Genomic DNA, 26,875 nt, shown 5'->3' on the forward strand with positions numbered 1-26,875 from the left:
AACTAAATATATATTCACTTTAATAATGGCCTGTTGTTCATTTTAGAGCAAGAGTCTCCTTGTGCTGAACGGTTTAACAGCACCTCCACATCACCTGCATCAGAGTGTGTTTTCTGCTGGAATCTGCTGTTCAGTGTGTGTTCGGTGTGTGTTCTCCTCTTCTCCATCTGCGTCTACTGCCTCTGTCAGAAGAAAACTACAGGTCATCAGCTATTCGTAAAAAATGTATATCTCAAATTATAAAATGTAAATTATTCTTATCTTTTGTTAAGTTTCTGTAGGTTATGGGGCTGAGAACAGACATGTTGAGGTATGAGCACATTTTGAGAATAATTTTAATATATATTATTCGCAATAGTTTAGCAGCAACATAAATTACATCAATATAATGTAATATATTTATTTGTTTATTTATTTGTTTATTATTTTAATTAAATATATTCTGTTTCAGGCTGGTGAAGAAGTGTGTTATGCTTCATTAGACATGCCTTCCACACAGCAACAAAGGCAGAGGAATGAAAAAGGCTCAGAGTTCAGACTTCAGTATTTATTCTGATGTCAGAACCAGCAGAATGTAAAGTAGAGTAAACTAAAGTCATTGTTCTTTAGTAGAAATATGATTCAAAAGAGTGTTAATGACAATGTTCTGGCATCTGCATCCTATTTTTATTGATTCTAATATTGTAAGTTTTTAATGATTAAAAATGTAAATACATTTAAGAAAGGTTAAATGTTTTTTCAGAATATTTGACTTGCAGTCTCAGAAAGGACTCAGTGTTGTTTCTGGGTCTCTCAGTTTAATATAATTTAAGCCAATCACATGAGTGCATATGCAGTAGTACTCCCAGCTAAAACTGAAGTTCTTAAACTCTTTTCATGCCACAAAACAAACATCTCCCTGCTACAACAACAGAAATGTAGAATGCAAATGTACATCTAACAGAGCTCTGAACATTCCTAATATTAAAAAAACAAAAAACTAGGTCTTAGATCATCAGATGTGTACACCATTTCAGAGGTTTTACTGCTACTGTGGGCAAATTACCACAACAACTCCACCAAAACTTATATATCATAGATCTATAAGATCATTTAATGGAATAACAACCAAAACAATATTTCATCACACCTTTAGCCTCAGTCAGTAGAGCTGCAATCTTCATTTTAAAACCATTATGAAAACCTCCATTAAGAGGACTTAAATGGATAGTTCACCCCAAAATAACAATTCTGTATCATTAACTCCCTTTCACTTGCTCCAAACCTGTTTGAGTTTCTTTATTCTGTTCAATACAAAAGAAGGTATTTTGAAGAAAGCTGAAAAGCTGTACCCATTGACTTGTTTGTTTTTGCTACTATGAAAGTCAACGGTTACAGGTTTTCAGCTTCTTCAAAACATTTTATTTTGTGCAAAACAGAAAACAAGAAACTCTTAAAGATTTGAAACCGCTTGAGTTTGAGTAAACAGTGAGTAAATCTGGATTTCTGTGTGAACTCTCCCTTTATTTGAGCTCTCTCCAGTCACTCTAGGAAGACACTACACCTGGATTATTTGTCTAAATAATACGTTTATTATTAAAATCCCTATTAACATTAAATTCATCTGAAGCGGTGGCTTAGTGCAGGTAAAGGGGCCCCGGCCCTGGGTGAGTCGGCCATTAGTTAATGCCCACTCCTCATTCTGCAGGTGATCAGGAAGCAGTTCTCTGCACTTCCTGTGTGACTCCTGCTCACCCTACACAAATCATTAAGATCATTAATCCAGACTGACCCTAACAACACAATCAAAGCCATGAGTGCGTCACTCAGATAAGTGTCAAGTCACTGGCCACCTGTTCACTGTAACCAGGGATGGCGCTCAATATCGTCCAAACTGGGCCGATCAGCCGCCGCTGGACTGAGACACCAGCCAATCAGCTGACGGCACTCTGATACACACAACACCGTGTTCAGAAACACAGAGCAACACACTTCTGCTGATCTCTCAGTGAGTCTCTTACCTGTTGACAGAGTTATGGGGAAGGTCAGTTTGCTCCTGGACGTGACCCTCAGTGAGCCTCCGAAGGGGAAACGGTTGCACAGGATGTTGAAGAGGGTCACTCCTACTGACCACACCGTAGCTGGACCCGCATGGTAGCGCTGTCTGCAGAACCACTCAGGTGGAGCGTATTGAATAGTTCCTGAGAGACACAAGGAGACACAAACACCCGTTCAAAACACTCCAGCACACACAAATTCCCTTTGGTGGATCATCAAAAGCTCACAAACATCCACAGAGTGTTTCCTTCTGCAACACAAACCCACCTGCGAAGTATTTGTAGGCCGAGCGCTTGAGCAGATCTCCACAGCCGAAGTCCAGCAGCTTGATGTCCTGGGACTCTGTGGAGATCAGCAGGTTCTCTGGCTTGACGTCCCGGTGCAGGACTCCGCGGCTCTCGCAGTGTTTCAGAGCCGCGATCAGCTGCACCAGCACTTTCTTGGCCAGACCCTCATCCAGACAGTCGTTCTCCTCACAGTAGCTCTGGAGGTCTTGGCAGGGATCCGGACGCTCCAGGATCAGGATGTAGCGTCTGGGACGGTCAAACCAGTCTAGCAGCTGCAGGACGTTGGGGCAGGCAGGAGCTGAATTGACGCGGGTCATCAGTGCCACCTCCAGCGGCAGCCGACCCTGACCTTCCTGCAGGACAAACGATTGGATTCAGAACCCAATGAAACATCAAACACAACAACAGGTTCACACTGAACTCACAACTCTCAGTCTCCTCTGTGTCCGCTCTTTAGACACATACTTGATGGCGACCTGTAGACAGATAAAGCATAATAAATCACACCTGCCTGATCCTCACACATCACATTTACTGAGATCAGGATTTCTAAAGGCTGATTGAATGAAGAGCGGAGAAAACGACTTACTGGCAGTCCATCAGACCTGCGCATCCCAGCAAACACAGAGCCAAATCCACCGTCTCCCAGCAGTGGGCCCTTTGCATACGCGTCTGCAACACAGAGGAGCAGTAGAAATGTGTGTTCAAAGAAAACATGCAGCAGTAGAGAAAACTGTAAAAGAGCATTACTGAAACATCATCATCACTTCTTCAATAAGCCATTCTGACCTTTGCGAGAGCGTTTGAGAGCTCTTCTAGATGAGGTGGACGGACGTTCATCTTCTGGTGTTTGCTGGCTGCCGCTCTGCCGCTTCCTCTTCCTGTTACCCTGATCTGTGGACACAGATTTGGCCAACAGGGAAGGCAGAGGTGCGAGAAATCCATCAAGCTCTTGGCTCACGGTCTGGGTTTCACCATCACCATCATGTGTCCTGACGTCCTGAACAGCTGCCTGGATGAAAGCAGAACTCCTGGATCTGGAGCGGCCTGAGACAACGACAACAACAACAACATATCACGTTTATCATAAGATTATAAGAATTAATCAACAATTAACTTTAGTAGCTGCATCTACAGAGAATAAAAGACATCTGATCACTTATATCGGGGAACAGTTGTGTTGAAATGGGTTCATTTGTACCAGTTTATTTACATCACATTTCCCCAAACATTACACAACATCATATCATGATTGATCATAAACAAATAAAAACTAAAACACTCACTGCGGTTTTCACCCATCTGACAAACTCCTCCAAACTCCAGCAAACCTGAAAACAAGAACAAAGATCAAATATCAATAAAAATGTCAATAAAAACAAGATCAAAATCAAAATAAACACAACAAAAGAGCAACAAAACGTGTCAAAAGGAATAATTTCAGCTCTGAGCGTCGATCTCCTTGTAAAATAAAAGTCTTCTGTCAGAAATTCTCTGGTCTCCTTGAAGAATCGCAGTATCAGCACAGTAATCCTCAGCAAATGTCTCAGAAATTCGCCTCTCCTCAATCAACAGATAGCGGCGAGTCTCGGTGTTTATATATGGAGTCAAATCATAACACGCGTTGCTATAGCAACCACAATTTGAATCGCCAATCTGAATCATGTGAGTAAACGATTCATCTCATCTCAACATATAAATAATAAATAATTAATAATAATAATAAACATAGTTAAAATAATAATAATTATAATAATAATAATAATGAAGTTTAAATCAATTAATTTATAATTCACGAAACTGTAATAATAATGCTAAATGAGCAAGATTGGTTTGACAAGGTTTGACTTTGTAAAATGTACAGCTATTTAGGAATTAATTAAATTAAAATAATAAAATTAACTCATATATTTTCTATTAGTGGCCCAAGCAATGTAAGTGCATGCTGTTTAATTACACGTACAGTGCTAACTGCTCACGTAGATATTAGGAATATAAGTTAAAAAAAAGTTTATTATTGTAAATAATAGAAAGTAAATTAAATCGTTCACAATTTCTATGTCTATGCCTATATTTTACAGTCTATGGTCTACGCACGATTTCAGATCACATGGCCGTTTGTATCATCATCTGGTAGGCTACATGGTTCAGTCATATTTATGTACTTTTCATTGGCTCTTGTTTTCAGATTTAATATTATTAAGTTTTAATAATGTTTTCGTTATTTTTGGATGTATGTGAAGGCTTTTTAAGGGACTTTGTGTTCACTCAACGGCTAGAAAGCACAAAAGTTCACCTGCCGAATGAGTTCCCGCGTCTGACCACAAGATGGCGTCCACAGCAGAAAGGTGCAAGTTTATAAATACATTATTTCTGTTTGTATGAATCTAAATAGCTGTTTTCATCACTAATATACAGCTTTCAATAAGCTAAATTACTATCACAAGGTCTGTAATGACAATTAGCTTATACGTTTGCTAGAATTTTCCTAACCTATCTAGCCTTGTTCATTTATATTAAAACAAAAAAAGATTGTATTTTATTCAGAAAAACATCTCTCGTTTGTCATTACGTTTGATGATTTGATGTGATTTGAGCTTCTGAACTTCTGTTAAGGGTGCAAAGTCTGCATTGAAGCGGCCTGATTTTATACACCAGTTTACAGTAGTAAAAATATATCAAAGTTAATTAAAGTAAACATATTAAAGGTAAACAGGTTTCTATTTTTTAAATGTAGTTAAAAATTATTTATAAAATGAATAATATGATTAATAATATGATTCATTTATTATATTGATATACATTTTTTATATTAAATTATCTCTGGGTCATAAAGGATTCTGCTTGCAGCCTACAGTACATCAGCTTTCAGGCTCAGTGCTGTGTTTCTTCTTCTTCTTCTTGGTCTTTACTGACGCTCCTGGTGCAGTGATGTTGCAGTTGCTGTGAAAAGCTAGGCGAGAACACAAACCACAAGTGTTTTTATTCAGGCATGCAACAGACTGAATGTCCTAAAACTGTTTGTGGTCAAGCTGGTGATCTTGCATGCTCAATACACACATCAATGCATGAGATAAACTGTGGTTAGACAAAAACAGAAATAAGAAAAGTAAGAAAATATTTAGTGCACGCTGCAGCTGTAAATGTTGCTTTTATTATTTTCATGACTTGGAATTGATGAGAAACTGAAGATGCAAAAGTCTGATTTATTAAAACACGTGCCATGAATCAGAGACAGTGTAAACAGCACACAACTGAGGTTTGATTTATTTAAAGAAGAGCAGAGCAATGCAACATATACGAGTGCAACATTCAACATTTAAACCAAATTGTAATAATCATTCAACAAAATTTCCTTTCATAAAGCAAATCCATCTGTTTGTATTTCCTATTATCTTTTAATTTCTACATTAGACCTTCTTTAGTTGTTGAGAAATGACAGTATCCTGTTCACTGATCAGACACTTATAATGAATTTAATGTGAGAAGAGAGTTTAGTGTGGAGTAAATTCAGCACAATGGACAGCTCCCTGCAGTGCTGAACTGACTGAACCACATCTGCAGGAGGAAATGCTACAGAGATGTTTAATTACTGCTGAATAATTACTGAACAATATTGAATATTGAAAATCTAACCCATCAGTAGTGATTACTAATTAAACATTTATTTTATATATAAATTAAGGTAAAAGGCGATTATATAAAAATCCTGTTGGGCTTATTCGCTCTAAGACATGCTTTGATAATCATATTTCTTTTAAAGTAATACGGTTTTGTCAATGTTAATAAAAGGAAACACTGAGTTTGTATAATCATTTCTTTTTGTAATTGAACACTCACTTTACAGCTCTTCATCTCTCAGAAAACTCCCTCATTAAACCAATAGTTGCCCTCGCGCACATTAATCAATACACAAGACTAAAGAAAGCCTAATGGAAAATCTGTGCTTTGTGACAATGATCTAAGAGATCTTATCAGATCAGTGAAGTTTATTTTTCAGTTTGGCTGAAGTGAAAACAGTTTTTGATAAAAACAAACAAAAAATTAAGCACATTATTATTAGCCCTGTAAGATTTTTTTTTTTTTTTTTTTTTGGCTACAGAACCAAACACTGTTGTCCTATGATTTGCCTAAATTAAACTAACTTTAGTTAACCTAATTAACCCAGTGAGCCTTTAAACTGCACTTTAAGCTGAATACTAGTGTCTTGTAAAATAACTATTAAAATATTGTGTCATGAGTTATTAGAGATTATTTATTTAACATATTATGTTTAAAAATGTGTTGCAAAAGATATTTTCTCAATTAAACCGTGCTGGGGAATTATTTAATCATTCATTACACTCAGAATAATTTATTTCAAGTGTTTATTTCAGTTCATTTTGATGATTATGGTTTACAGCGAATATTAGTGTCAATTATAGTTTATCTCTTCATAATATAGCTGTGCTTTAATGATAAGTTTACATGTTTACCTAAAGTTTTATTATTTTAATATTATTTGAATGAATTTTATCGATAATTAATGCAAAGTCCTGCAAATAATTAAGCAACACAATCCTGCAGCCATAGTCCGACTTCAAATACCGAAATAATGTATATTTAATAAAGTATATTAGTAAAATAAGTGTTTATAATTAGTTTTTAAAGTGTATCTTAGTTTCTAATAATACTTTAAATTAAATTAACAGCAAATTCATCATATTTTGTAAAACGATGATTTATAGTGTATTTAATATTAGAATCTTTAACTTCTGATTTTCCAACCACTTTTAGCAAATTCATCCGTGTTAAACTCATATTTTTCATTATTGTGTGTAATCAGTTAAGATAAAATAAAATGAATATAATAACTAAATATATATTCACTTTAATAATGGCCTGTTGTTCATTTTAGAGCAAGAGTCTCCTTGTGCTGAACGGTTTAACAGCACCTCCACATCACCTGCATCAGAGTGTGTTTTCTGCTGGAATCTGCTGTTCAGTGTGTGTTCGGTGTGTGTTCTCCTCTTCTCCATCTGCGTCTACTGCCTCTGTCAGAAGAAAACTACAGGTCATCAGCTATTCGTAAAAAATGTATATCTCAAATTATAAAATGTAAATTATTCTTATCTTTTGTTAAGTTTCTGTAGGTTATGGGGCTGAGAACAGACATGTTGAGGTATGAGCACATTTTGAGAATAATTTTAATATATATTATTCGCAATAGTTTAGCAGCAACATAAATTACATCAATATAATGTAATATATTTATTTGTTTATTTATTTGTTTATTATTTTGATTAAATATATTCTGTTTCAGGCTGGTGAAGAAGTGTGTTATGCTTCATTAGACATGCCTTCCACACAGCAACAAAGGCAGAGGAATGAAAAAGGCTCAGAGTTCAGACTTCAGTATTTATTCTAATGTCAGAACCAGCAGAATGTAAAGTAGAGTAAACTAAAGTCATTGTTCTTTAGTAGAAATATGATTCAAAAGAGTGTTAATGACAATGTTCTGGCATCTGCATCCTATTTTCATTGATTCTAATATTGTAAGTTTTTAATGATTAAAAATGTAAATACATTTAAGAAAGGTTAAATGTTTTTTCAGAATATTTGACTTGCAGTCTCAGAAAGGACTCAGTGTTGTTTCTGGGTCTCTCAGTTTAATATAATTTAAGCCAATCACATGAGTGCATATGCAGTAGTACTCCCAGCTAAAACTGAAGTTCTTAAACTCTTTTCATGCCACAAAACAAACATCTCCCTGCTACAACAACAGAAATGTAGAATGCAAATGTACATCTAACAGAGCTCTGAACATTCCTAATATTAAAAAAACAAAAAACTAGGTCTTAGATCATCAGATGTGTACACCATTTCAGAGGTTTTACTGCTACTGTGGGCAAATTACCACAACAACTCCACCAAAACTTATATATCATAGATCTATAAGATCATTTAATGGAATAACAACCAAAACAATATTTCATCACACCTTTAGCCTCAGTCAGTAGAGCTGCAATCTTCATTTTAAAACCATTATGAAAACCTCCATTAAGAGGACTTAAATGGATAGTTCACCCCAAAATAACAATTCTGTATCATTAACTCCCTTTCACTTGCTCCAAACCTGTTTGAGTTTCTTTATTCTGTTCAATACAAAAGAAGGTATTTTGAAGAAAGCTGAAAAGCTGTACCCATTGACTTGTTTGTTTTTGCTACTATGAAAGTCAACGGTTACAGGTTTTCAGCTTCTTCAAAACATTTTATTTTGTGCAAAACAGAAAACAAGAAACTCTTAAAGATTTGAAACCGCTTGAGTTTGAGTAAACAGTGAGTAAATCTGGATTTCTGTGTGAACTCTCCCTTTATTTGAGCTCTCTCCAGTCACTCTAGGAAGACACTACACCTGGATTATTTGTCTAAATAATACGTTTATTATTAAAATCCCTATTAACATTAAATTCATCTGAAGCGGTGGCTTAGTGCAGGTAAAGGGGCCCCGGCCCTGGGTGAGTCGGCCATTAGTTAATGCCCACTCCTCATTCTGCAGGTGATCAGGAAGCAGTTCTCTGCACTTCCTGTGTGACTCCTGCTCACCCTACACAAATCATTAAGATCATTAATCCAGACTGACCCTAACAACACAATCAAAGCCATGAGTGCGTCACTCAGATAAGTGTCAAGTCACTGGCCACCTGTTCACTGTAACCAGGGATGGCGCTCAATATCGTCCAAACTGGGCCGATCAGCCGCCGCTGGACTGAGACACCAGCCAATCAGCTGACGGCACTCTGATACACACAACACCGTGTTCAGAAACACAGAGCAACACACTTCTGCTGATCTCTCAGTGAGTCTCTTACCTGTTGACAGAGTTATGGGGAAGGTCAGTTTGCTCCTGGACGTGACCCTCAGTGAGCCTCCGAAGGGGAAACGGTTGCACAGGATGTTGAAGAGGGTCACTCCTACTGACCACACCGTAGCTGGACCCGCATGGTAGCGCTGTCTGCAGAACCACTCAGGTGGAGCGTATTGAATAGTTCCTGAGAGACACAAGGAGACACAAACACCCGTTCAAAACACTCCAGCACACACAAATTCCCTTTGGTGGATCATCAAAAGCTCACAAACATCCACAGAGTGTTTCCTTCTGCAACACAAACCCACCTGCGAAGTATTTGTAGGCCGAGCGCTTGAGCAGATCTCCACAGCCGAAGTCCAGCAGCTTGATGTCCTGGGACTCTGTGGAGATCAGCAGGTTCTCTGGCTTGACGTCCCGGTGCAGGACTCCGCGGCTCTCGCAGTGTTTCAGAGCCGCGATCAGCTGCACCAGCACTTTCTTGGCCAGACCCTCATCCAGACAGTCGTTCTCCTCACAGTAGCTCTGGAGGTCTTGGCAGGGATCCGGACGCTCCAGGATCAGGATGTAGCGTCTGGGACGGTCAAACCAGTCTAGCAGCTGCAGGACGTTGGGGCAGGCAGGAGCTGAATTGACGCGGGTCATCAGTGCCACCTCCAGCGGCAGCCGACCCTGACCTTCCTGCAGGACAAACGATTGGATTCAGAACCCAATGAAACATCAAACACAAAAACAGGTTCACACTGAACTCACAACTCTCAGTCTCCTCTGTGTCCGCTCTTTAGACACATACTTGATGGCGACCTGTAGACAGATAAAGCATAATAAATCACACCTGCCTGATCCTCACACATCACATTTACTGAGATCAGGATTTCTAAAGGCTGATTGAATGAAGAGCGGAGAAAACGACTTACTGGCAGTCCATCAGACCTGCGCATCCCAGCAAACACAGAGCCAAATCCACCGTCTCCCAGCAGTGGGCCCTTTGCATACGCGTCTGCAACACAGAGGAGCAGTAGAAATGTGTGTTCAAAGAAAACATGCAGCAGTAGAGAAAACTGTAAAAGAGCATTACTGAAACATCATCATCACTTCTTCAATAAGCCATTCTGACCTCTGCGAGAGCGTTTGAGAGCTCTTCTAGATGAGGTGGACGGACGTTCATCTTCTGGTGTTTGCTGGCTGCCGCTCTGCCGCTTCCTCTTCCTGTTACCCTGATCTGTGGACACAGATTTGGCCAACAGGGAAGGCAGAGGTGCGAGAAATCCATCAAGCTCTTGGCTCACGGTCTGGGTTTCACCATCACCATCATGTGTCCTGACGTCCTGAACAGCTGCCTGGATGAAAGCAGAACTCCTGGATCTGGAGCGGCCTGAGACAACGACAACAACAACAACATATCACGTTTATCATAAGATTATAAGAATTAATCAACAATTAACTTTAGTAGCTGCATCTACAGAGAATAAAAGACATCTGATCACTTATATCGGGGAACAGTTGTGTTGAAATGGGTTCATTTGTACCAGTTTATTTACATCACATTTCCCCAAACATTACACAACATCATATCATGATTGATCATAAACGAATAAAAACTAAAACACTCACTGCGGTTTTCACCCATCTGACAAACTCCTCCAAACTCCAGCAAACCTGAAAACAAGAACAAAGATCAAATATCAATAAAAATGTCAATAAAAACAAGATCAAAATCAAAATAAACACAACAAAAGAGCAACAAAACGTGTCAAAAGGAATAATTTCAGCTCTGAGCGTCGATCTCCTTGTAAAATAAAAGTCTTCTGTCAGAAATTCTCTGGTCTCCTTGAAGAATCGCAGTATCAGCACAGTAATCCTCAGCAAATGTCTCAGAAATTCGCCTCTCCTCAATCAACAGATAGCGGCGAGTCTCGGTGTTTATATATGGAGTCAAATCATAACACGCGTTGCTATAGCAACCACAATTTGAATCGCCAATCTGAATCATGTGAGTAAACGATTCATCTCATCTCAACATATAAATAATAAATAATTAATAATAATAATAAACATAGTTAAAATAATAATAATTATAATAATAATAATAATGAAGTTTAAATCAATTAATTTATAATTCACGAAACTGTAATAATAATGCTAAATGAGCAAGATTGGTTTGACAAGGTTTGACTTTGTAAAATGTACAGCTATTTAGGAATTAATTAAATTAAAATAATAAAATTAACTCATATATTTTCTATTAGTGGCCCAAGCAATGTAAGTGCATGCTGTTTAATTACACGTACAGTGCTAACTGCTCACGTAGATATTAGGAATATAAGTTAAAAAAAAAGTTTATTATTGTAAATAATAGAAAGTAAATTAAATCGTTCACAATTTCTATGTCTATGCCTATATTTTACAGTCTATGGTCTACGCACGATTTCAGATCACATGGCCGTTTGTATCATCATCTGGTAGGCTACATGGTTCAGTCATATTTATGTACTTTTCATTGGCTCTTGTTTTCAGATTTAATATTATTAAGTTTTAATAATGTTTTCGTTATTTTTGGATGTATGTGAAGGCTTTTTAAGGGACTTTGTGTTCACTCAACGGCTAGAAAGCACAAAAGTTCACCTGCCGAATGAGTTCCCGCGTCTGACCACAAGATGGCGTCCACAGCAGAAAGGTGCAAGTTTATAAATACATTATTTCTGTTTGTATGAATCTAAATAGCTGTTTTCATCACTAATATACAGCTTTCAATAAGCTAAATTACTATCACAAGGTCTGTAATGACAATTAGCTTATACGTTTGCTAGAATTTTCCTAACCTATCTAGCCTTGTTCATTTATATTAAAACAAAAAAAGATTGTATTTTATTCAGAAAAACATCTCTCGTTTGTCATTACGTTTGATGATTTGATGTGATTTGAGCTTCTGAACTTCTGTTAAGGGTGCAAAGTCTGCATTGAAGCGGCCTGATTTTATACACCAGTTTACAGTAGTAAAAATATATCAAAGTTAATTAAAGTAAACATATTAAAGGTAAACAGGTTTCTATTTTTTGAATGTAGTTAAAAATTATTTATAAAATGAATAATATGATTAATAATATGATTCATTTATTATATTGATATACATTTTTCATATTAAATTATCTCTGGGTCATAAAGGATTCTGCTTGCAGCCTACAGTACATCAGCTTTCAGGCTCAGTGCTGTGTTTCTTCTTCTTCTTCTTGGTCTTTACTGACGCTCCTGGTGCAGTGATGTTGCAGTTGCTGTGAAAAGCTAGGCGAGAACACAAACCACAAGTGTTTTTATTCAGGCATGCAACAGACTGAATGTCCTAAAACTGTTTGTGGTCAAGCTGGTGATCTTGCATGCTCAATACACACATCAATGCATGAGATAAACTGTGGTTAGACAAAAACAGAAATAAGAAAAGTAAGAAAATATTTAGTGCACGCTGCAGCTGTAAATGTTGCTTTTAATATTTTCATGACTTGGAATTGATGAGAAACTGAAGATGCAAAAGTCTGATTTATTAAAACACGTGCCATGAATCAGAGACAGTGTAAACAGCACACAACTGAGGTTTGATTTATTTAAAGAAGAGCAGAGCAATGCAACATATACGAGTGCAACATTCAACATTTAAACCAAATTGTAATAATCATTCAACAAAATTTCCTTTCATAAAGCAAATCCATCTGTTTGTATTTCCTATTATCTTTTAATTTCTACATTAGACCTTCTTTAGTTGTTGAGAAATGACAGTATCCTGTTCACTGATCAGACACTTATAATGAATTTAATGTGAGAAGAGAGTTTAGTGTGGAGTAAATTCAGCACAATGGACAGCTCCCTGCAGTGCTGAACTGACTGAACCACATCTGCAGGAGGAAATGCTACAGAGATGTTTAATTACTGCTGAATAATTACTGAACAATATTGAATATTGAAAATCTAACCCATCAGTAGTGATTACTAATTAAACATTTATTTTATATATAAATTAAGGTAAAAGGCGATTATATAAAAATCCTGTTGGGCTTATTCGCTCTAAGACATGCTTTGATAATCATATTTCTTTTAAAGTAATACGGTTTTGTCAATGTTAATAAAAGGAAACACTGAGTTTGTATAATCATTTCTTTTTGTAATTGAACACTCACTTTACAGCTCTTCATCTCTCAGAAAACTCCCTCATTAAACCAATAGTTGCCCTCGCGCACATTAATCAATACACAAGACTAAAGAAAGCCTAATGGAAAATCTGTGCTTTGTGACAATGATCTAAGAGATCTTATCAGATCAGTGAAGTTTATTTTTCAGTTTGGCTGAAGTGAAAACAGTTTTTGATAAAAACAAACAAAAAATTAAGCACATTATTATTAGCCCTGTAAGATTTTTTTTTTTTTTTTTTTTTGGCTACAGAACCAAACACTGTTGTCCTATGATTTGCCTAAATTAAACTAACTTTAGTTAACCTAATTAACCCAGTGAGCCTTTAAACTGCACTTTAAGCTGAATACTAGTGTCTTGTAAAATAACTATTAAAATATTGTGTCATGAGTTATTAGAGATTATTTATTTAACATATTATGTTTAAAAATGTGTTGCAAAAGATATTTTCTCAATTAAACCGTGCTGGGGAATTATTTAATCATTCATTACACTCAGAATAATTCATTTCAAGTGTTTATTTCAGTTCATTTTGATGATTATGGTTTACAGCGAATATTAGTGTCAATTATAGTTTATCTCTTCATAATATAGCTGTGCTTTAATGATAAGTTTACATGTTTACCTAAAGTTTTATTATTTTAATATTATTTGAATGAATTTTATCGATAATTAATGCAAAGTCCTGCAAATAATTAAGCAACACAATCCTGCAGCCATAGTCCGACTTCAAATACCGAAATAATGTATATTTAATAAAGTATATTAGTAAAATAAGTGTTTATAATTAGTTTTTAAAGTGTATCTTAGTTTCTAATAATACTTTAAATTAAATTAACAGCAAATTCATTATATTTTGTAAAACGATGATTTATAGTGTATTTAATATTAGAATCTTTAACTTCTGATTTTCCAACCACTTTTAGCAAATTCATCCGTGTTAAACTCATATTTTTCATTATTGTGTGTAATCAGTTAAGATAAAATAAAATGAATATAATAACTAAATATATATTCACTTTAATAATGGCCTGTTGTTCATTTTAGAGCAAGAGTCTCCTTGTGCTGAACGGTTTAACAGCACCTCCACATCACCTGCATCAGAGTGTGTTTTCTGCTGGAATCTGCTGTTCAGTGTGTGTTCGGTGTGTGTTCTCCTCTTCTCCATCTGCGTCTACTGCCTCTGTCAGAAGAAAACTACAGGTCATCAGCTATTCGTAAAAAATGTATATCTCAAATTATAAAATGTAAATTATTCTTATCTTTTGTTAAGTTTCTGTAGGTTATGGGGCTGAGAACAGACATGTTGAGGTATGAGCACATTTTGAGAATAATTTTAATATATATTATTCGCAATAGTTTAGCAGCAACATAAATTACATCAATATAATGTAATATATTTATTTGTTTATTTATTTGTTTATTATTTTGATTAAATATATCCTGTTTCAGGCTGGTGAAGAAGTGTGTTATGCTTCATTAGACATGCCTTCCACACAGCAAAAAAGGCAGAGGAATGAAAAAGGCTCAGAGTTCAGACTTCAGTATTTATTCTGATGTCAGAACCAGCAGAATGTAAAGTAGAGTAAACTAAAGTCATTGTTCTTTAGTAGAAATATGATTCAAAAGAGTGTTAATGACAATGTTCTGGCATCTGCATCCTATTTTCATTGATTCTAATATTGTAAGTTTTTAATGATTAAAAATGTAAATACATTTAAGAAAGGTTAAATGTTTTTTCAGAATATTTGACTTGCAGTCTCAGAAAGGACTCAGTGTTGTTTCTGGGTCTCTCAGTTTAATATAATTTAAGCCAATCACATGAGTGCATATGCAGTAGTACTCCCAGCTAAAACTGAAGTTCTTAAACTCTTTTCATGCCACAAAACAAACATCTCCCTGCTACAACAACAGAAATGTAGAATGCAAATGTACATCTAACAGAGCTCTGAACATTCCTAATACTAAAAAAACAAAAAACTAGGTCTTAGATCATCAGATGTGTACACCATTTCAGAGGTTTTACTGCTACTGTGGGCAAATTACCACAACAACTCCACCAAAACTTATATATCATAGATCTATAAGATCATTTAATGGAATAACAACCAAAACAATATTTCATCACACCTTTAGCCTCAGTCAGTAGAGCTGCAATCTTCATTTTAAAACCATTATGAAAACCTCCATTAAGAGGACTTAAATGGATAGTTCACCCCAAAATAACAATTCTGTATCATTAACTCCCTTTCACTTGCTCCAAACCTGTTTGAGTTTCTTTATTCTGTTCAATACAAAAGAAGGTATTTTGAAGAAAGCTGAAAAGCTGTACCCATTGACTTGTTTGTTTTTGCTACTATGAAAGTCAACGGTTACAGGTTTTCAGCTTCTTCAAAACATTTTATTTTGTGCAAAACAGAAAACAAGAAACTCTTAAAGATTTGAAACCGCTTGAGTTTGAGTAAACAGTGAGTAAATCTGGATTTCTGTGTGAACTCTCCCTTTATTTGAGCTCTCTCCAGTCACTCTAGGAAGACACTACACCTGGATTATTTGTCTAAATAATACGTTTATTATTAAAATCCCTATTAACATTAAATTCATCTGAAGCGGTGGCTTAGTGCAGGTAAAGGGGCCCCGGCCCTGGGTGAGTCGGCCATTAGTTAATGCCCACTCCTCATTCTGCAGGTGATCAGGAAGCAGTTCTCTGCACTTCCTGTGTGACTCCTGCTCACCCTACACAAATCATTAAGATCATTAATCCAGACTGACCCTAACAACACAATCAAAGCCATGAGTGCGTCACTCAGATAAGTGTCAAGTCACTGGCCACCTGTTCACTGTAACCAGGGATGGCGCTCAATATCGTCCAAACTGGGCCGATCAGCCGCCGCTGGACTGAGACACCAGCCAATCAGCTGACGGCACTCTGATACACACAACACCGTGTTCAGAAACACAGAGCAACACACTTCTGCTGATCTCTCAGTGAGTCTCTTACCTGTTGACAGAGTTATGGGGAAGGTCAGTTTGCTCCTGGACGTGACCCTCAGTGAGCCTCCGAAGGGGAAACGGTTGCACAGGATGTTGAAGAGGGTCACTCCTACTGACCACACCGTAGCTGGACCCGCATGGTAGCGCTGTCTGCAGAACCACTCAGGTGGAGCGTATTGAATAGTTCCTGAGAGACACAAGGAGACACAAACACCCGTTCAAAACACTCCAGCACACACAAATTCCCTTTGGTGGATCATCAAAAGCTCACAAACATCCACAGAGTGTTTCCTTCTGCAACACAAACCCACCTGCGAAGTATTTGTAGGCCGAGCGCTTGAGCAGATCTCCACAGCCGAAGTCCAGCAGCTTGATGTCCTGGGACTCTGTGGAGATCAGCAGGTTCTCTGGCTTGACGTCCCGGTGCAGGACTCCGCGGCTCTCGCAGTGTTTCAGAGCCGCGATCAGCTGCACCAGCACTTTCTTGGCCAGACCCTCATCCAGACAGTCGTTCTCCTCACAGTAGCTCTGGAGGTCTTGGCAGGGATCCGGACGCTCCAGGATCAGGATGTAGCGTCTGGGACGGTCAAACCAGTCTAGCAGCTGCAGGACGTTGGGGCAGGCAGGAGCTGAATTGACGCGGGTCATCAGTGCCACCTCCAGCGGCAGCCGACCCTGACCTTCCTGCAGGACAAACGATTGGATTCAGAACCCAATGAAACATCAAACACAACAACAGGTTCACACTGAACTCACAACTCTCAGTCTCCTCTGTGTCCGCTCTTTAGACACATACTTGATGGCGACCTGTAGACAGATAAAGCATAATAAATCACACCTGCCTGATCCTCACACATCACATTTACTGAGATCAGGATTTCTAAAGGCTGATTGAATGAAGAGCGGAGAAAACGACTTACTGGCAGTCCATCAGACCTGCGCATCCCAGCAAACACAGAGCCAAATCCACCGTCTCCCAGCAGTGGGCCCTTTGCATACGCGTCTGCAACACAGAGGAGCAGTAGAAATGTGTGTTCAAAGAAAACATGCAGCAGTAGAGAAAACTGTAAAAGAGCATTACTGAAACATCATCATCACTTCTTCAATAAGCCATTCTGACCTCTGCGAGAGCGTTTGAGAGCTCTTCTAGATGAGGTGGACGGACGTTCATCTTCTGGTGTTTGCTGGCTGCCGCTCTGCCGCTTCCTCTTCCTGTTACCCTGATCTGTGGACACAGATTTGGCCAACAGGGAAGGCAGAGGTGCGAGAAATCCATCAAGCTCTTGGCTCACGGTCTGGGTTTCACCATCACCATCATGTGTCCTGACGTCCTGAACAGCTGCCTGGATGAAAGCAGAACTCCTGGATCTGGAGCGGCCTGAGACAACGACAACAACAACAACATATCACGTTTATCATAAGATTATAAGAATTAATCAACAATTAACTTTAGTAGCTGCATCTACAGAGAATAAAAGACATCTGATCACTTATATCGGGGAACAGTTGTGTTGAAATGGGTTCATTTGTACCAGTTTATTTACATCACATTTCCCCAAACATTACACAACATCATATCATGATTGATCATAAACGAATAAAAACTAAAACACTCACTGCGGTTTTCACCCATCTGACAAACTCCTCCAAACTCCAGCAAACCTGAAAACAAGAACAAAGATCAAATATCAATAAAAATGTCAATAAAAACAAGATCAAAATCAAAATAAACACAACAAAAGAGCAACAAAACGTGTCAAAAGGAATAATTTCAGCTCTGAGCGTCGATCTCCTTGTAAAATAAAAGTCTTCTGTCAGAAATTCTCTGGTCTCCTTGAAGAATCGCAGTATCAGCACAGTAATCCTCAGCAAATGTCTCAGAAATTCGCCTCTCCTCAATCAACAGATAGCGGCGAGTCTCGGTGTTTATATATGGAGTCAAATCATAGCACGCGTTGCTATAGCAACCACAATTTGAATCGCCAATCTGAATCACGTGAGTAAACGATTCATCTCATCTCAACATATAAATAATAAATAATTAATAATAATAATAAACATAGTTAAAATAATAATAATTATAATAATAATAATAATGAAGTTTAAATCAATTAATTTATAATTCACGAAACTGTAATAATAATGCTAAATGAGCAAGATTGGTTTGACAAGGTTTGACTTTGTAAAATGTACAGCTATTTAGGAATTAATTAAATTAAAATAATAAAATTAACTCATATATTTTCTATTAGTGGCCCAAGCAATGTAAGTGCATGCTGTTTAATTACACGTACAGTGCTAACTGCTCACGTAGATATTAGGAATATAAGTTAAAAAAAAGTTTATTATTGTAAATAATAGAAAGTAAATTAAATCGTTCACAATTTCTATGTCTATGCCTATATTTTACAGTCTATGGTCTACGCACGATTTCAGATCACATGGCCGTTTGTATCATCATCTGGTAGGCTACATGGTTCAGTCATATTTATGTACTTTTCATTGGCTCTTGTTTTCAGATTTAATATTATTAAGTTTTAATAATGTTTTCGTTATTTTTGGATGTATGTGAAGGCTTTTTAAGGGACTTTGTGTTCACTCAACGGCTAGAAAGCACAAAAGTTCACCTGCCGAATGAGTTCCCGCGTCTGACCACAAGATGGCGTCCACAGCAGAAAGGTGCAAGTTTATAAATACATTATTTCTGTTTGTATGAATCTAAATAGCTGTTTTCATCACTAATATACAGCTTTCAATAAGCTAAATTACTATCACAAGGTCTGTAATGACAATTAGCTTATACGTTTGCTAGAATTTTCCTAACCTATCTAGCCTTGTTCATTTATATTAAAACAAAAAAAGATTGTATTTTATTCAGAAAAACATCTCTCGTTTGTCATTACGTTTGATGATTTGATGTGATTTGAGCTTCTGAACTTCTGTTAAGGGTGCAAAGTCTGCATTGAAGCGGCCTGATTTTATACACCAGTTTACAGTAGTAAAAATATATCAAAGTTAATTAAAGTAAACATATTAAAGGTAAACAGGTTTCTATTTTTTAAATGTAGTTAAAAATTATTTATAAAATGAATAATATGATTAATAATATGATTCATTTATTATATTGATATACATTTTTCATATTAAATTATCTCTGGGTCATAAAGGATTCTGCTTGCAGCCTACAGTACATCAGCTTTCAGGCTCAGTGCTGTGTTTCTTCTTCTTCTTCTTGGTCTTTACTGACGCTCCTGGTGCAGTGATGTTGCAGTTGCTGTGAAAAGCTAGGCGAGAACACAAACCACAAGTGTTTTTATTCAGGCATGCAACAGACTGAATGTCCTAAAACTGTTTGTGGTCAAGCTGGTGATCTTGCATGCTCAATACACACATCAATGCATGAGATAAACTGTGGTTAGACAAAAACAGAAATAAGAAAAGTAAGAAAATATTTAGTGCACGCTGCAGCTGTAAATGTTGCTTTTATTATTTTCATGACTTGGAATTGATGAGAAACTGAAGATGCAAAAGTCTGATTTATTAAAACACGTGCCATGAATCAGAGACAGTGTAAACAGCACACAACTGAGGTTTGATTTATTTAAAGAAGAGCAGAGCAATGCAACATATACGAGTGCAACATTCAACATTTAAACCAAATTGTAATAATCATTCAACAAAATTTCCTTTCATAAAGCAAATCCATCTGTTTGTATTTCCTATTATCTTTTAATTTCTACATTAGACCTTCTTTAGTTGTTGAGAAATGACAGTATCCTGTTCACTGATCAGACACTTATAATGAATTTAATGTGAGAAGAGAGTTTAGTGTGGAGTAAATTCAGCACAATGGACAGCTCCCTGCAGTGCTGAACTGACTGAACCACATCTGCAGGAGGAAATGCTACAGAGATGTTTAATTACTGCTGAATAATTACTGAACAATATTGAATATTGAAAATCTAACCCATCAGTAGTGATTACTAATTAAACATTTATTTTATATATAAATTAAGGTAAAAGGCGATTATATAAAAATCCTGTTGGGCTTATTCGCTCTAAGACATGCTTTGATAATCATATTTCTTTTAAAGTAATACGGTTTTGTCAATGTTAATAAAAGGAAACACTGAGTTTGTATAATCATTTCTTTTTGTAATTGAACACTCACTTTACAGCTCTTCATCTCTCAGAAAACTCCCTCATTAAACCAATAGTTGCCCTCGCGCACATTAATCAATACACAAGACTAAAGAAAGCCTAATGGAAAATCTGTGCTTTGTGACAATGATCTAAGAGATCTTATCAGATCAGTGAAGTTTATTTTTCAGTTTGGCTGAAGTGAAAACAGTTTTTGATAAAAACAAACAAAAAATTAAGCACATTATTATTAGCCCTGTAAGATTTTTTTTTTTTTTTTTTTTGGCTACAGAACCAAACACTGTTGTCCTATGATTTGCCTAAATTAAACTAACTTTAGTTAACCTAATTAACCCAGTGAGCCTTTAAACTGCACTTTAAGCTGAATACTAGTGTCTTGTAAAATAACTATTAAAATATTGTGTCATGAGTTATTAGAGATTATTTATTTAACATATTATGTTTAAAAATGTGTTGCAAAAGATATTTTCTCAATTAAACCGTGCTGGGGAATTATTTAATCATTCATTACACTCAGAATAATTTATTTCAAGTGTTTATTTCAGTTCATTTTGATGATTATGGTTTACAGCGAAAATTAGTGTCAATTATAGTTTATCTCTTCATAATATAGCTGTGCTTTAATGATAAGTTTACATGTTTACCTAAAGTTTTATTATTTTAATATTATTTGAATGAATTTTATCGATAATTAATGCAAAGTCCTGCAAATAATTAAGCAACACAATCCTGCAGCCATAGTCCGACTTCAAATACCGAAATAATGTATATTTAATAAAGTATATTAGTAAAATAAGTGTTTATAATTAGTTTTTAAAGTGTATCTTAGTTTCTAATAATACTTTAAATTAAATTAACAGCAAATTCATTATATTTTGTAAAACGATGATTTATAGTGTATTTAATATTAGAATCTTTAACTTCTGATTTTCCAACCACTTTTAGCAAATTCATCCGTGTTAAACTCATATTTTTCATTATTGTGTGTAATCAGTTAAGATAAAATAAAATGAATATAATAACTAAATATATATTCACTTTAATAATGGCCTGTTGTTCATTTTAGAGCAAGAGTCTCCTTGTGCTGAACGGTTTAACAGCACCTCCACATCACCTGCATCAGAGTGTGTTTTCTGCTGGAATCTGCTGTTCAGTGTGTGTTCGGTGTGTGTTCTCCTCTTCTCCATCTGCGTCTACTGCCTCTGTCAGAAGAAAACTACAGGTCATCAGCTATTCGTAAAAAATGTATATCTCAAATTATAAAATGTAAATTATTCTTATCTTTTGTTAAGTTTCTGTAGGTTATGGGGCTGAGAACAGACATGTTGAGGTATGAGCACATTTTGAGAATAATTTTAATATATATTATTCGCAATAGTTTAGCAGCAACATAAATTACATCAATATAATGTAATATATTTATTTGTTTATTTATTTGTTTATTATTTTAATTAAATATATTCTGTTTCAGGCTGGTGAAGAAGTGTGTTATGCTTCATTAGACATGCCTTCCACACAGCAACAAAGGCAGAGGAATGAAAAAGGCTCAGAGTTCAGACTTCAGTATTTATTCTGATGTCAGAACCAGCAGAATGTAAAGTAGAGTAAACTAAAGTCATTGTTCTTTAGTAGAAATATGATTCAAAAGAGTGTTAATGACAATGTTCTGGCATCTGCATCCTATTTTCATTGATTCTAATATTGTAAGTTTTTAATGATTAAAAATGTAAATACATTTAAGAAAGGTTAAATGTTTTTTCAGAATATTTGACTTGCAGTCTCAGAAAGGACTCAGTGTTGTTTCTGGGTCTCTCAGTTTAATATAATTTAAGCCAATCACATGAGTGCATATGCAGTAGTACTCCCAGCTAAAACTGAAGTTCTTAAACTCTTTTCATGCCACAAAACAAACATCTCCCTGCTACAACAACAGAAATGTAGAATGCAAATGTACATCTAACAGAGCTCTGAACATTCCTAATATTAAAAAAACAAAAAACTAGGTCTTAGATCATCAGATGTGTACACCATTTCAGAGGTTTTACTGCTACTGTGGGCAAATTACCACAACAACTCCACCAAAACTTATATATCATAGATCTATAAGATCATTTAATGGAATAACAACCAAAACAATATTTCATCACACCTTTAGCCTCAGTCAGTAGAGCTGCAATCTTCATTTTAAAACCATTATGAAAACCTCCATTAAGAGGACTTAAATGGATAGTTCACCCCAAAATAACAATTCTGTATCATTAACTCCCTTTCACTTGCTCCAAACCTGTTTGAGTTTCTTTATTCTGTTCAATACAAAAGAAGGTATTTTGAAGAAAGCTGAAAAGCTGTACCCATTGACTTGTTTGTTTTTGCTACTATGAAAGTCAACGGTTACAGGTTTTCAGCTTCTTCAAAACATTTTATTTTGTGCAAAACAGAAAACAAGAAACTCTTAAAGATTTGAAACCGCTTGAGTTTGAGTAAACAGTGAGTAAATCTGGATTTCTGTGTGAACTCTCCCTTTATTTGAGCTCTCTCCAGTCACTCTAGGAAGACACTACACCTGGATTATTTGTCTAAATAATACGTTTATTATTAAAATCCCTATTAACATTAAATTCATCTGAAGCGGTGGCTTAGTGCAGGTAAAGGGGCCCCGGCCCTGGGTGAGTCGGCCATTAGTTAATGCCCACTCCTCATTCTGCAGGTGATCAGGAAGCAGTTCTCTGCACTTCCTGTGTGACTCCTGCTCACCCTACACAAATCATTAAGATCATTAATCCAGACTGACCCTAACAACACAATCAAAGCCATGAGTGCGTCACTCAGATAAGTGTCAAGTCACTGGCCACCTGTTCACTGTAACCAGGGATGGCGCTCAATATCGTCCAAACTGGGCCGATCAGCCGCCGCTGGACTGAGACACCAGCCAATCAGCTGACGGCACTCTGATACACACAACACCGTGTTCAGAAACACAGAGCAACACACTTCTGCTGATCTCTCAGTGAGTCTCTTACCTGTTGACAGAGTTATGGGGAAGGTCAGTTTGCTCCTGGACGTGACCCTCAGTGAGCCTCCGAAGGGGAAACGGTTGCACAGGATGTTGAAGAGGGTCACTCCTACTGACCACACCGTAGCTGGACCCGCATGGTAGCGCTGTCTGCAGAACCACTCAGGTGGAGCGTATTGAATAGTTCCTGAGAGACACAAGGAGACACAAACACCCGTTCAAAACACTCCAGCACACACAAATTCCCTTTGGTGGATCATCAAAAGCTCACAAACATCCACAGAGTGTTTCCTTCTGCAACACAAACCCACCTGCGAAGTATTTGTAGGCCGAGCGCTTGAGCAGATCTCCACAGCCGAAGTCCAGCAGCTTGATGTCCTGGGACTCTGTGGAGATCAGCAGGTTCTCTGGCTTGACGTCCCGGTGCAGGACTCCGCGGCTCTCGCAGTGTTTCAGAGCCGCGATCAGCTGCACCAGCACTTTCTTGGCCAGACCCTCATCCAGACAGTCGTTCTCCTCACAGTAGCTCTGGAGGTCTTGGCAGGGATCCGGACGCTCCAGGATCAGGATGTAGCGTCTGGGACGGTCAAACCAGTCTAGCAGCTGCAGGACGTTGGGGCAGGCAGGAGCTGAATTGACGCGGGTCATCAGTGCCACCTCCAGCGGCAGCCGACCCTGACCTTCCTGCAGGACAAACGATTGGATTCAGAACCCAATGAAACATCAAACACAACAACAGGTTCACACTGAACTCACAACTCTCAGTCTCCTCTGTGTCCGCTCTTTAGACACATACTTGATGGCGACCTGTAGACAGATAAAGCATAATAAATCACACCTGCCTGATCCTCACACATCACATTTACTGAGATCAGGATTTCTAAAGGCTGATTGAATGAAGAGCGGAGAAAACGACTTACTGGCAGTCCATCAGACCTGCGCATCCCAGCAAACACAGAGCCAAATCCACCGTCTCCCAGCAGTGGGCCCTTTGCATACGCGTCTGCAACACAGAGGAGCAGTAGAAATGTGTGTTCAAAGAAAACATGCAGCAGTAGAGAAAACTGTAAAAGAGCATTACTGAAACATCATCATCACTTCTTCAATAAGCCATTCTGACCTTTGCGAGAGCGTTTGAGAGCTCTTCTAGATGAGGTGGACGGACGTTCATCTTCTGGTGTTTGCTGGCTGCCGCTCTGCCGCTTCCTCTTCCTGTTACCCTGATCTGTGGACACAGATTTGGCCAACAGGGAAGGCAGAGGTGCGAGAAATCCATCAAGCTCTTGGCTCACGGTCTGGGTTTCACCATCACCATCATGTGTCCTGACGTCCTGAACAGCTGCCTGGATGAAAGCAGAACTCCTGGATCTGGAGCGGCCTGAGACAACGACAACAACAACAACATATCACGTTTATCATAAGATTATAAGAATTAATCAACAATTAACTTTAGTAGCTGCATCTACAGAGAATAAAAGACATCTGATCACTTATATCGGGGAACAGTTGTGTTGAAATGGGTTCATTTGTACCAGTTTATTTACATCACATTTCCCCAAACATTACACAACATCATATCATGATTGATCATAAACAAATAAAAACTAAAACACTCACTGCGGTTTTCACCCATCTGACAAACTCCTCCAAACTCCAGCAAACCTGAAAACAAGAACAAAGATCAAATATCAATAAAAATGTCAATAAAAACAAGATCAAAATCAAAATAAACACAACAAAAGAGCAACAAAACGTGTCAAAAGGAATAATTTCAGCTCTGAGCGTCGATCTCCTTGTAAAATAAAAGTCTTCTGTCAGAAATTCTCTGGTCTCCTTGAAGAATCGCAGTATCAGCACAGTAATCCTCAGCAAATGTCTCAGAAATTCGCCTCTCCTCAATCAACAGATAGCGGCGAGTCTCGGTGTTTATATATGGAGTCAAATCATAACACGCGTTGCTATAGCAACCACAATTTGAATCGCCAATCTGAATCATGTGAGTAAACGATTCATCTCATCTCAACATATAAATAATAAATAATTAATAATAATAATAAACATAGTTAAAATAATAATAATTATAATAATAATAATAATGAAGTTTAAATCAATTAATTTATAATTCACGAAACTGTAATAATAATGCTAAATGAGCAAGATTGGTTTGACAAGGTTTGACTTTGTAAAATGTACAGCTATTTAGGAATTAATTAAATTAAAATAATAAAATTAACTCATATATTTTCTATTAGTGGCCCAAGCAATGTAAGTGCATGCTGTTTAATTACACGTACAGTGCTAACTGCTCACGTAGATATTAGGAATATAAGTTAAAAAAAAGTTTATTATTGTAAATAATAGAAAGTAAATTAAATCGTTCACAATTTCTATGTCTATGCCTATATTTTACAGTCTATGGTCTACGCACGATTTCAGATCACATGGCCGTTTGTATCATCATCTGGTAGGCTACATGGTTCAGTCATATTTATGTACTTTTCATTGGCTCTTGTTTTCAGATTTAATATTATTAAGTTTTAATAATGTTTTCGTTATTTTTGGATGTATGTGAAGGCTTTTTAAGGGACTTTGTGTTCACTCAACGGCTAGAAAGCACAAAAGTTCACCTGCCGAATGAGTTCCCGCGTCTGACCACAAGATGGCGTCCACAGCAGAAAGGTGCAAGTTTATAAATACATTATTTCTGTTTGTATGAATCTAAATAGCTGTTTTCATCACTAATATACAGCTTTCAATAAGCTAAATTACTATCACAAGGTCTGTAATGACAATTAGCTTATACGTTTGCTAGAATTTTCCTAACCTATCTAGCCTTGTTCATTTATATTAAAACAAAAAAAGATTGTATTTTATTCAGAAAAACATCTCTCGTTTGTCATTACGTTTGATGATTTGATGTGATTTGAGCTTCTGAACTTCTGTTAAGGGTGCAAAGTCTGCATTGAAGCGGCCTGATTTTATACACCAGTTTACAGTAGTAAAAATATATCAAAGTTAATTAAAGTAAACATATTAAAGGTAAACAGGTTTCTATTTTTTAAATGTAGTTAAAAATTATTTATAAAATGAATAATATGATTAATAATATGATTCATTTATTATATTGATATACATTTTTTATATTAAATTATCTCTGGGTCATAAAGGATTCTGCTTGCAGCCTACAGTACATCAGCTTTCAGGCTCAGTGCTGTGTTTCTTCTTCTTCTTCTTGGTCTTTACTGACGCTCCTGGTGCAGTGATGTTGCAGTTGCTGTGAAAAGCTAGGCGAGAACACAAACCACAAGTGTTTTTATTCAGGCATGCAACAGACTGAATGTCCTAAAACTGTTTGTG

The 26,875-nt window shown here is 36.8% G+C and overlaps 4 protein-coding genes across 15 annotated transcripts; all 4 read right to left on the minus strand.

Moving 5' to 3' along the window:
* Window positions 1–1,548: 1,548 nt before the first annotated feature.
* LOC147846746 (serine/threonine-protein kinase pim-3-like) lies at window positions 1,549–4,643 on the minus strand. The gene is made up of 9 exons (XM_087236964.1): window positions 4,621–4,643; window positions 3,611–3,655; window positions 3,114–3,371; window positions 2,914–2,996; window positions 2,750–2,800; window positions 2,305–2,677; window positions 2,001–2,180; window positions 1,833–1,928; window positions 1,549–1,735 (listed from the first exon to the last, which is right to left on the minus strand). Exons 2-8 carry the CDS (start codon window positions 3,624–3,626, stop codon window positions 1,837–1,839), a joined length of 1,053 nt encoding a protein of 350 aa, XP_087093090.1. The 5' UTR covers window positions 3,627–3,655; window positions 4,621–4,643; the 3' UTR covers window positions 1,549–1,735; window positions 1,833–1,836.
* Window positions 4,644–5,227: 584 nt separating this feature from the next.
* On the minus strand, window positions 5,228–12,495 carry LOC147846747 (serine/threonine-protein kinase pim-3-like). Of its 4 annotated transcripts, XM_087236923.1 has the most exons (9): window positions 12,361–12,495; window positions 10,786–10,830; window positions 10,289–10,546; window positions 10,089–10,171; window positions 9,925–9,975; window positions 9,480–9,852; window positions 9,176–9,355; window positions 9,008–9,103; window positions 8,724–8,910 (listed from the first exon to the last, which is right to left on the minus strand). In XM_087236923.1, the coding sequence occupies exons 2-8, from the start codon at window positions 10,799–10,801 to the stop codon at window positions 9,012–9,014; spliced, it is 1,053 nt and encodes a 350-aa protein (XP_087093049.1). In that variant the 5' UTR covers window positions 10,802–10,830; window positions 12,361–12,495; the 3' UTR covers window positions 8,724–8,910; window positions 9,008–9,011. The 4 variants fall into 4 exon arrangements, with proteins under 4 accessions (XP_087093051.1, XP_087093050.1, XP_087093049.1 ...); XM_087236925.1 differs by lacking the exons at window positions 8,724–8,910; window positions 9,008–9,103; window positions 12,361–12,495 and adding exons at window positions 5,228–5,277; window positions 7,270–7,357 and having other exon boundaries at window positions 10,786–11,152; XM_087236922.1 differs by lacking the exon at window positions 12,361–12,495 and having other exon boundaries at window positions 10,786–11,152.
* Window positions 12,269–21,707, minus strand: LOC147846748 (serine/threonine-protein kinase pim-3-like). Of its 7 annotated transcripts, XM_088649511.1 has the most exons (10): window positions 21,620–21,707; window positions 19,478–19,628; window positions 17,962–18,006; window positions 17,465–17,722; window positions 17,265–17,347; window positions 17,101–17,151; window positions 16,656–17,028; window positions 16,352–16,531; window positions 14,446–14,533; window positions 12,404–12,453 (listed from the first exon to the last, which is right to left on the minus strand). In XM_088649511.1, the coding sequence occupies exons 3-9, from the start codon at window positions 17,975–17,977 to the stop codon at window positions 14,451–14,453; spliced, it is 1,044 nt and encodes a 347-aa protein (XP_088505637.1). In that variant the 5' UTR covers window positions 17,978–18,006; window positions 19,478–19,628; window positions 21,620–21,707; the 3' UTR covers window positions 12,404–12,453; window positions 14,446–14,450. The 7 variants fall into 7 exon arrangements, with proteins under 7 accessions (XP_087093056.1, XP_088505637.1, XP_087093054.1 ...); XM_087236927.1 differs by lacking the exons at window positions 12,404–12,453; window positions 14,446–14,533; window positions 21,620–21,707 and adding exons at window positions 15,900–16,086; window positions 16,184–16,279 and having other exon boundaries at window positions 19,536–19,670; XM_087236930.1 differs by lacking the exons at window positions 19,478–19,628; window positions 21,620–21,707 and having other exon boundaries at window positions 12,269–12,453; window positions 17,962–18,298.
* On the minus strand, window positions 19,868–26,844 carry LOC147846749 (serine/threonine-protein kinase pim-3-like). Of its 3 annotated transcripts, XM_087236956.1 has the most exons (9): window positions 26,710–26,844; window positions 25,136–25,180; window positions 24,639–24,896; window positions 24,439–24,521; window positions 24,275–24,325; window positions 23,830–24,202; window positions 23,526–23,705; window positions 23,358–23,453; window positions 23,074–23,260 (listed from the first exon to the last, which is right to left on the minus strand). In XM_087236956.1, the coding sequence occupies exons 2-8, from the start codon at window positions 25,149–25,151 to the stop codon at window positions 23,362–23,364; spliced, it is 1,053 nt and encodes a 350-aa protein (XP_087093082.1). In that variant the 5' UTR covers window positions 25,152–25,180; window positions 26,710–26,844; the 3' UTR covers window positions 23,074–23,260; window positions 23,358–23,361. The 3 variants fall into 3 exon arrangements, with proteins under 3 accessions (XP_087093083.1, XP_087093082.1, XP_087093081.1); XM_087236955.1 differs by lacking the exon at window positions 26,710–26,844 and having other exon boundaries at window positions 25,136–25,516; XM_087236957.1 differs by lacking the exons at window positions 23,074–23,260; window positions 23,358–23,453; window positions 26,710–26,844 and adding an exon at window positions 19,868–21,707 and having other exon boundaries at window positions 25,136–25,516.
* Between the last annotated feature and the right edge of the window lie 31 nt (window positions 26,845–26,875).

This window comes from Danio rerio, chromosome 1 (genome assembly GCF_052040795.2).
Source record: "Danio rerio strain M-AB ecotype USA chromosome 1, GRCz13ab, whole genome shotgun sequence".
NCBI classification, from domain to species: Eukaryota; Metazoa; Chordata; class Actinopteri; order Cypriniformes; family Danionidae; genus Danio; species Danio rerio.

Bases quoted from the DNA above. Each gene is read 5' to 3' on its own strand.
- LOC147846746 (XM_087236964.1), bottom strand. The intron at 2,997-3,113 runs GTCAGAATGGCT...TCTGTGTTGCAG, and splicing joins TCTCAAACGCTCTCGCAAAG to ACGCGTATGCAAAGGGCCCA. The intron at 1,929-2,000 runs GTAAGAGACTCA...TGTGTGTATCAG, and splicing joins CCCCATAACTCTGTCAACAG to AGTGCCGTCAGCTGATTGGC.
- LOC147846747 (XM_087236923.1), bottom strand. The intron at 9,976-10,088 runs GTAAGTCGTTTT...ATCTGTCTACAG, and splicing joins GCAGGTCTGATGGACTGCCA to GTCGCCATCAAGTATGTGTC. The intron at 9,104-9,175 runs GTAAGAGACTCA...TGTGTGTATCAG, and splicing joins CCCCATAACTCTGTCAACAG to AGTGCCGTCAGCTGATTGGC.
- LOC147846748 (XM_087236927.1), bottom strand. The intron at 17,348-17,464 runs GTCAGAATGGCT...TCTGTGTTGCAG, and splicing joins TCTCAAACGCTCTCGCAGAG to ACGCGTATGCAAAGGGCCCA. The intron at 17,029-17,100 runs GTGAGTTCAGTG...TTTGTCCTGCAG, and splicing joins CACAGAGGAGACTGAGAGTT to GAAGGTCAGGGTCGGCTGCC.
- LOC147846749 (XM_087236956.1), bottom strand. The intron at 24,326-24,438 runs GTAAGTCGTTTT...ATCTGTCTACAG, and splicing joins GCAGGTCTGATGGACTGCCA to GTCGCCATCAAGTATGTGTC. The intron at 23,706-23,829 runs GTGGGTTTGTGT...TGTGTCTCTCAG, and splicing joins GGCCTACAAATACTTCGCAG to GAACTATTCAATACGCTCCA.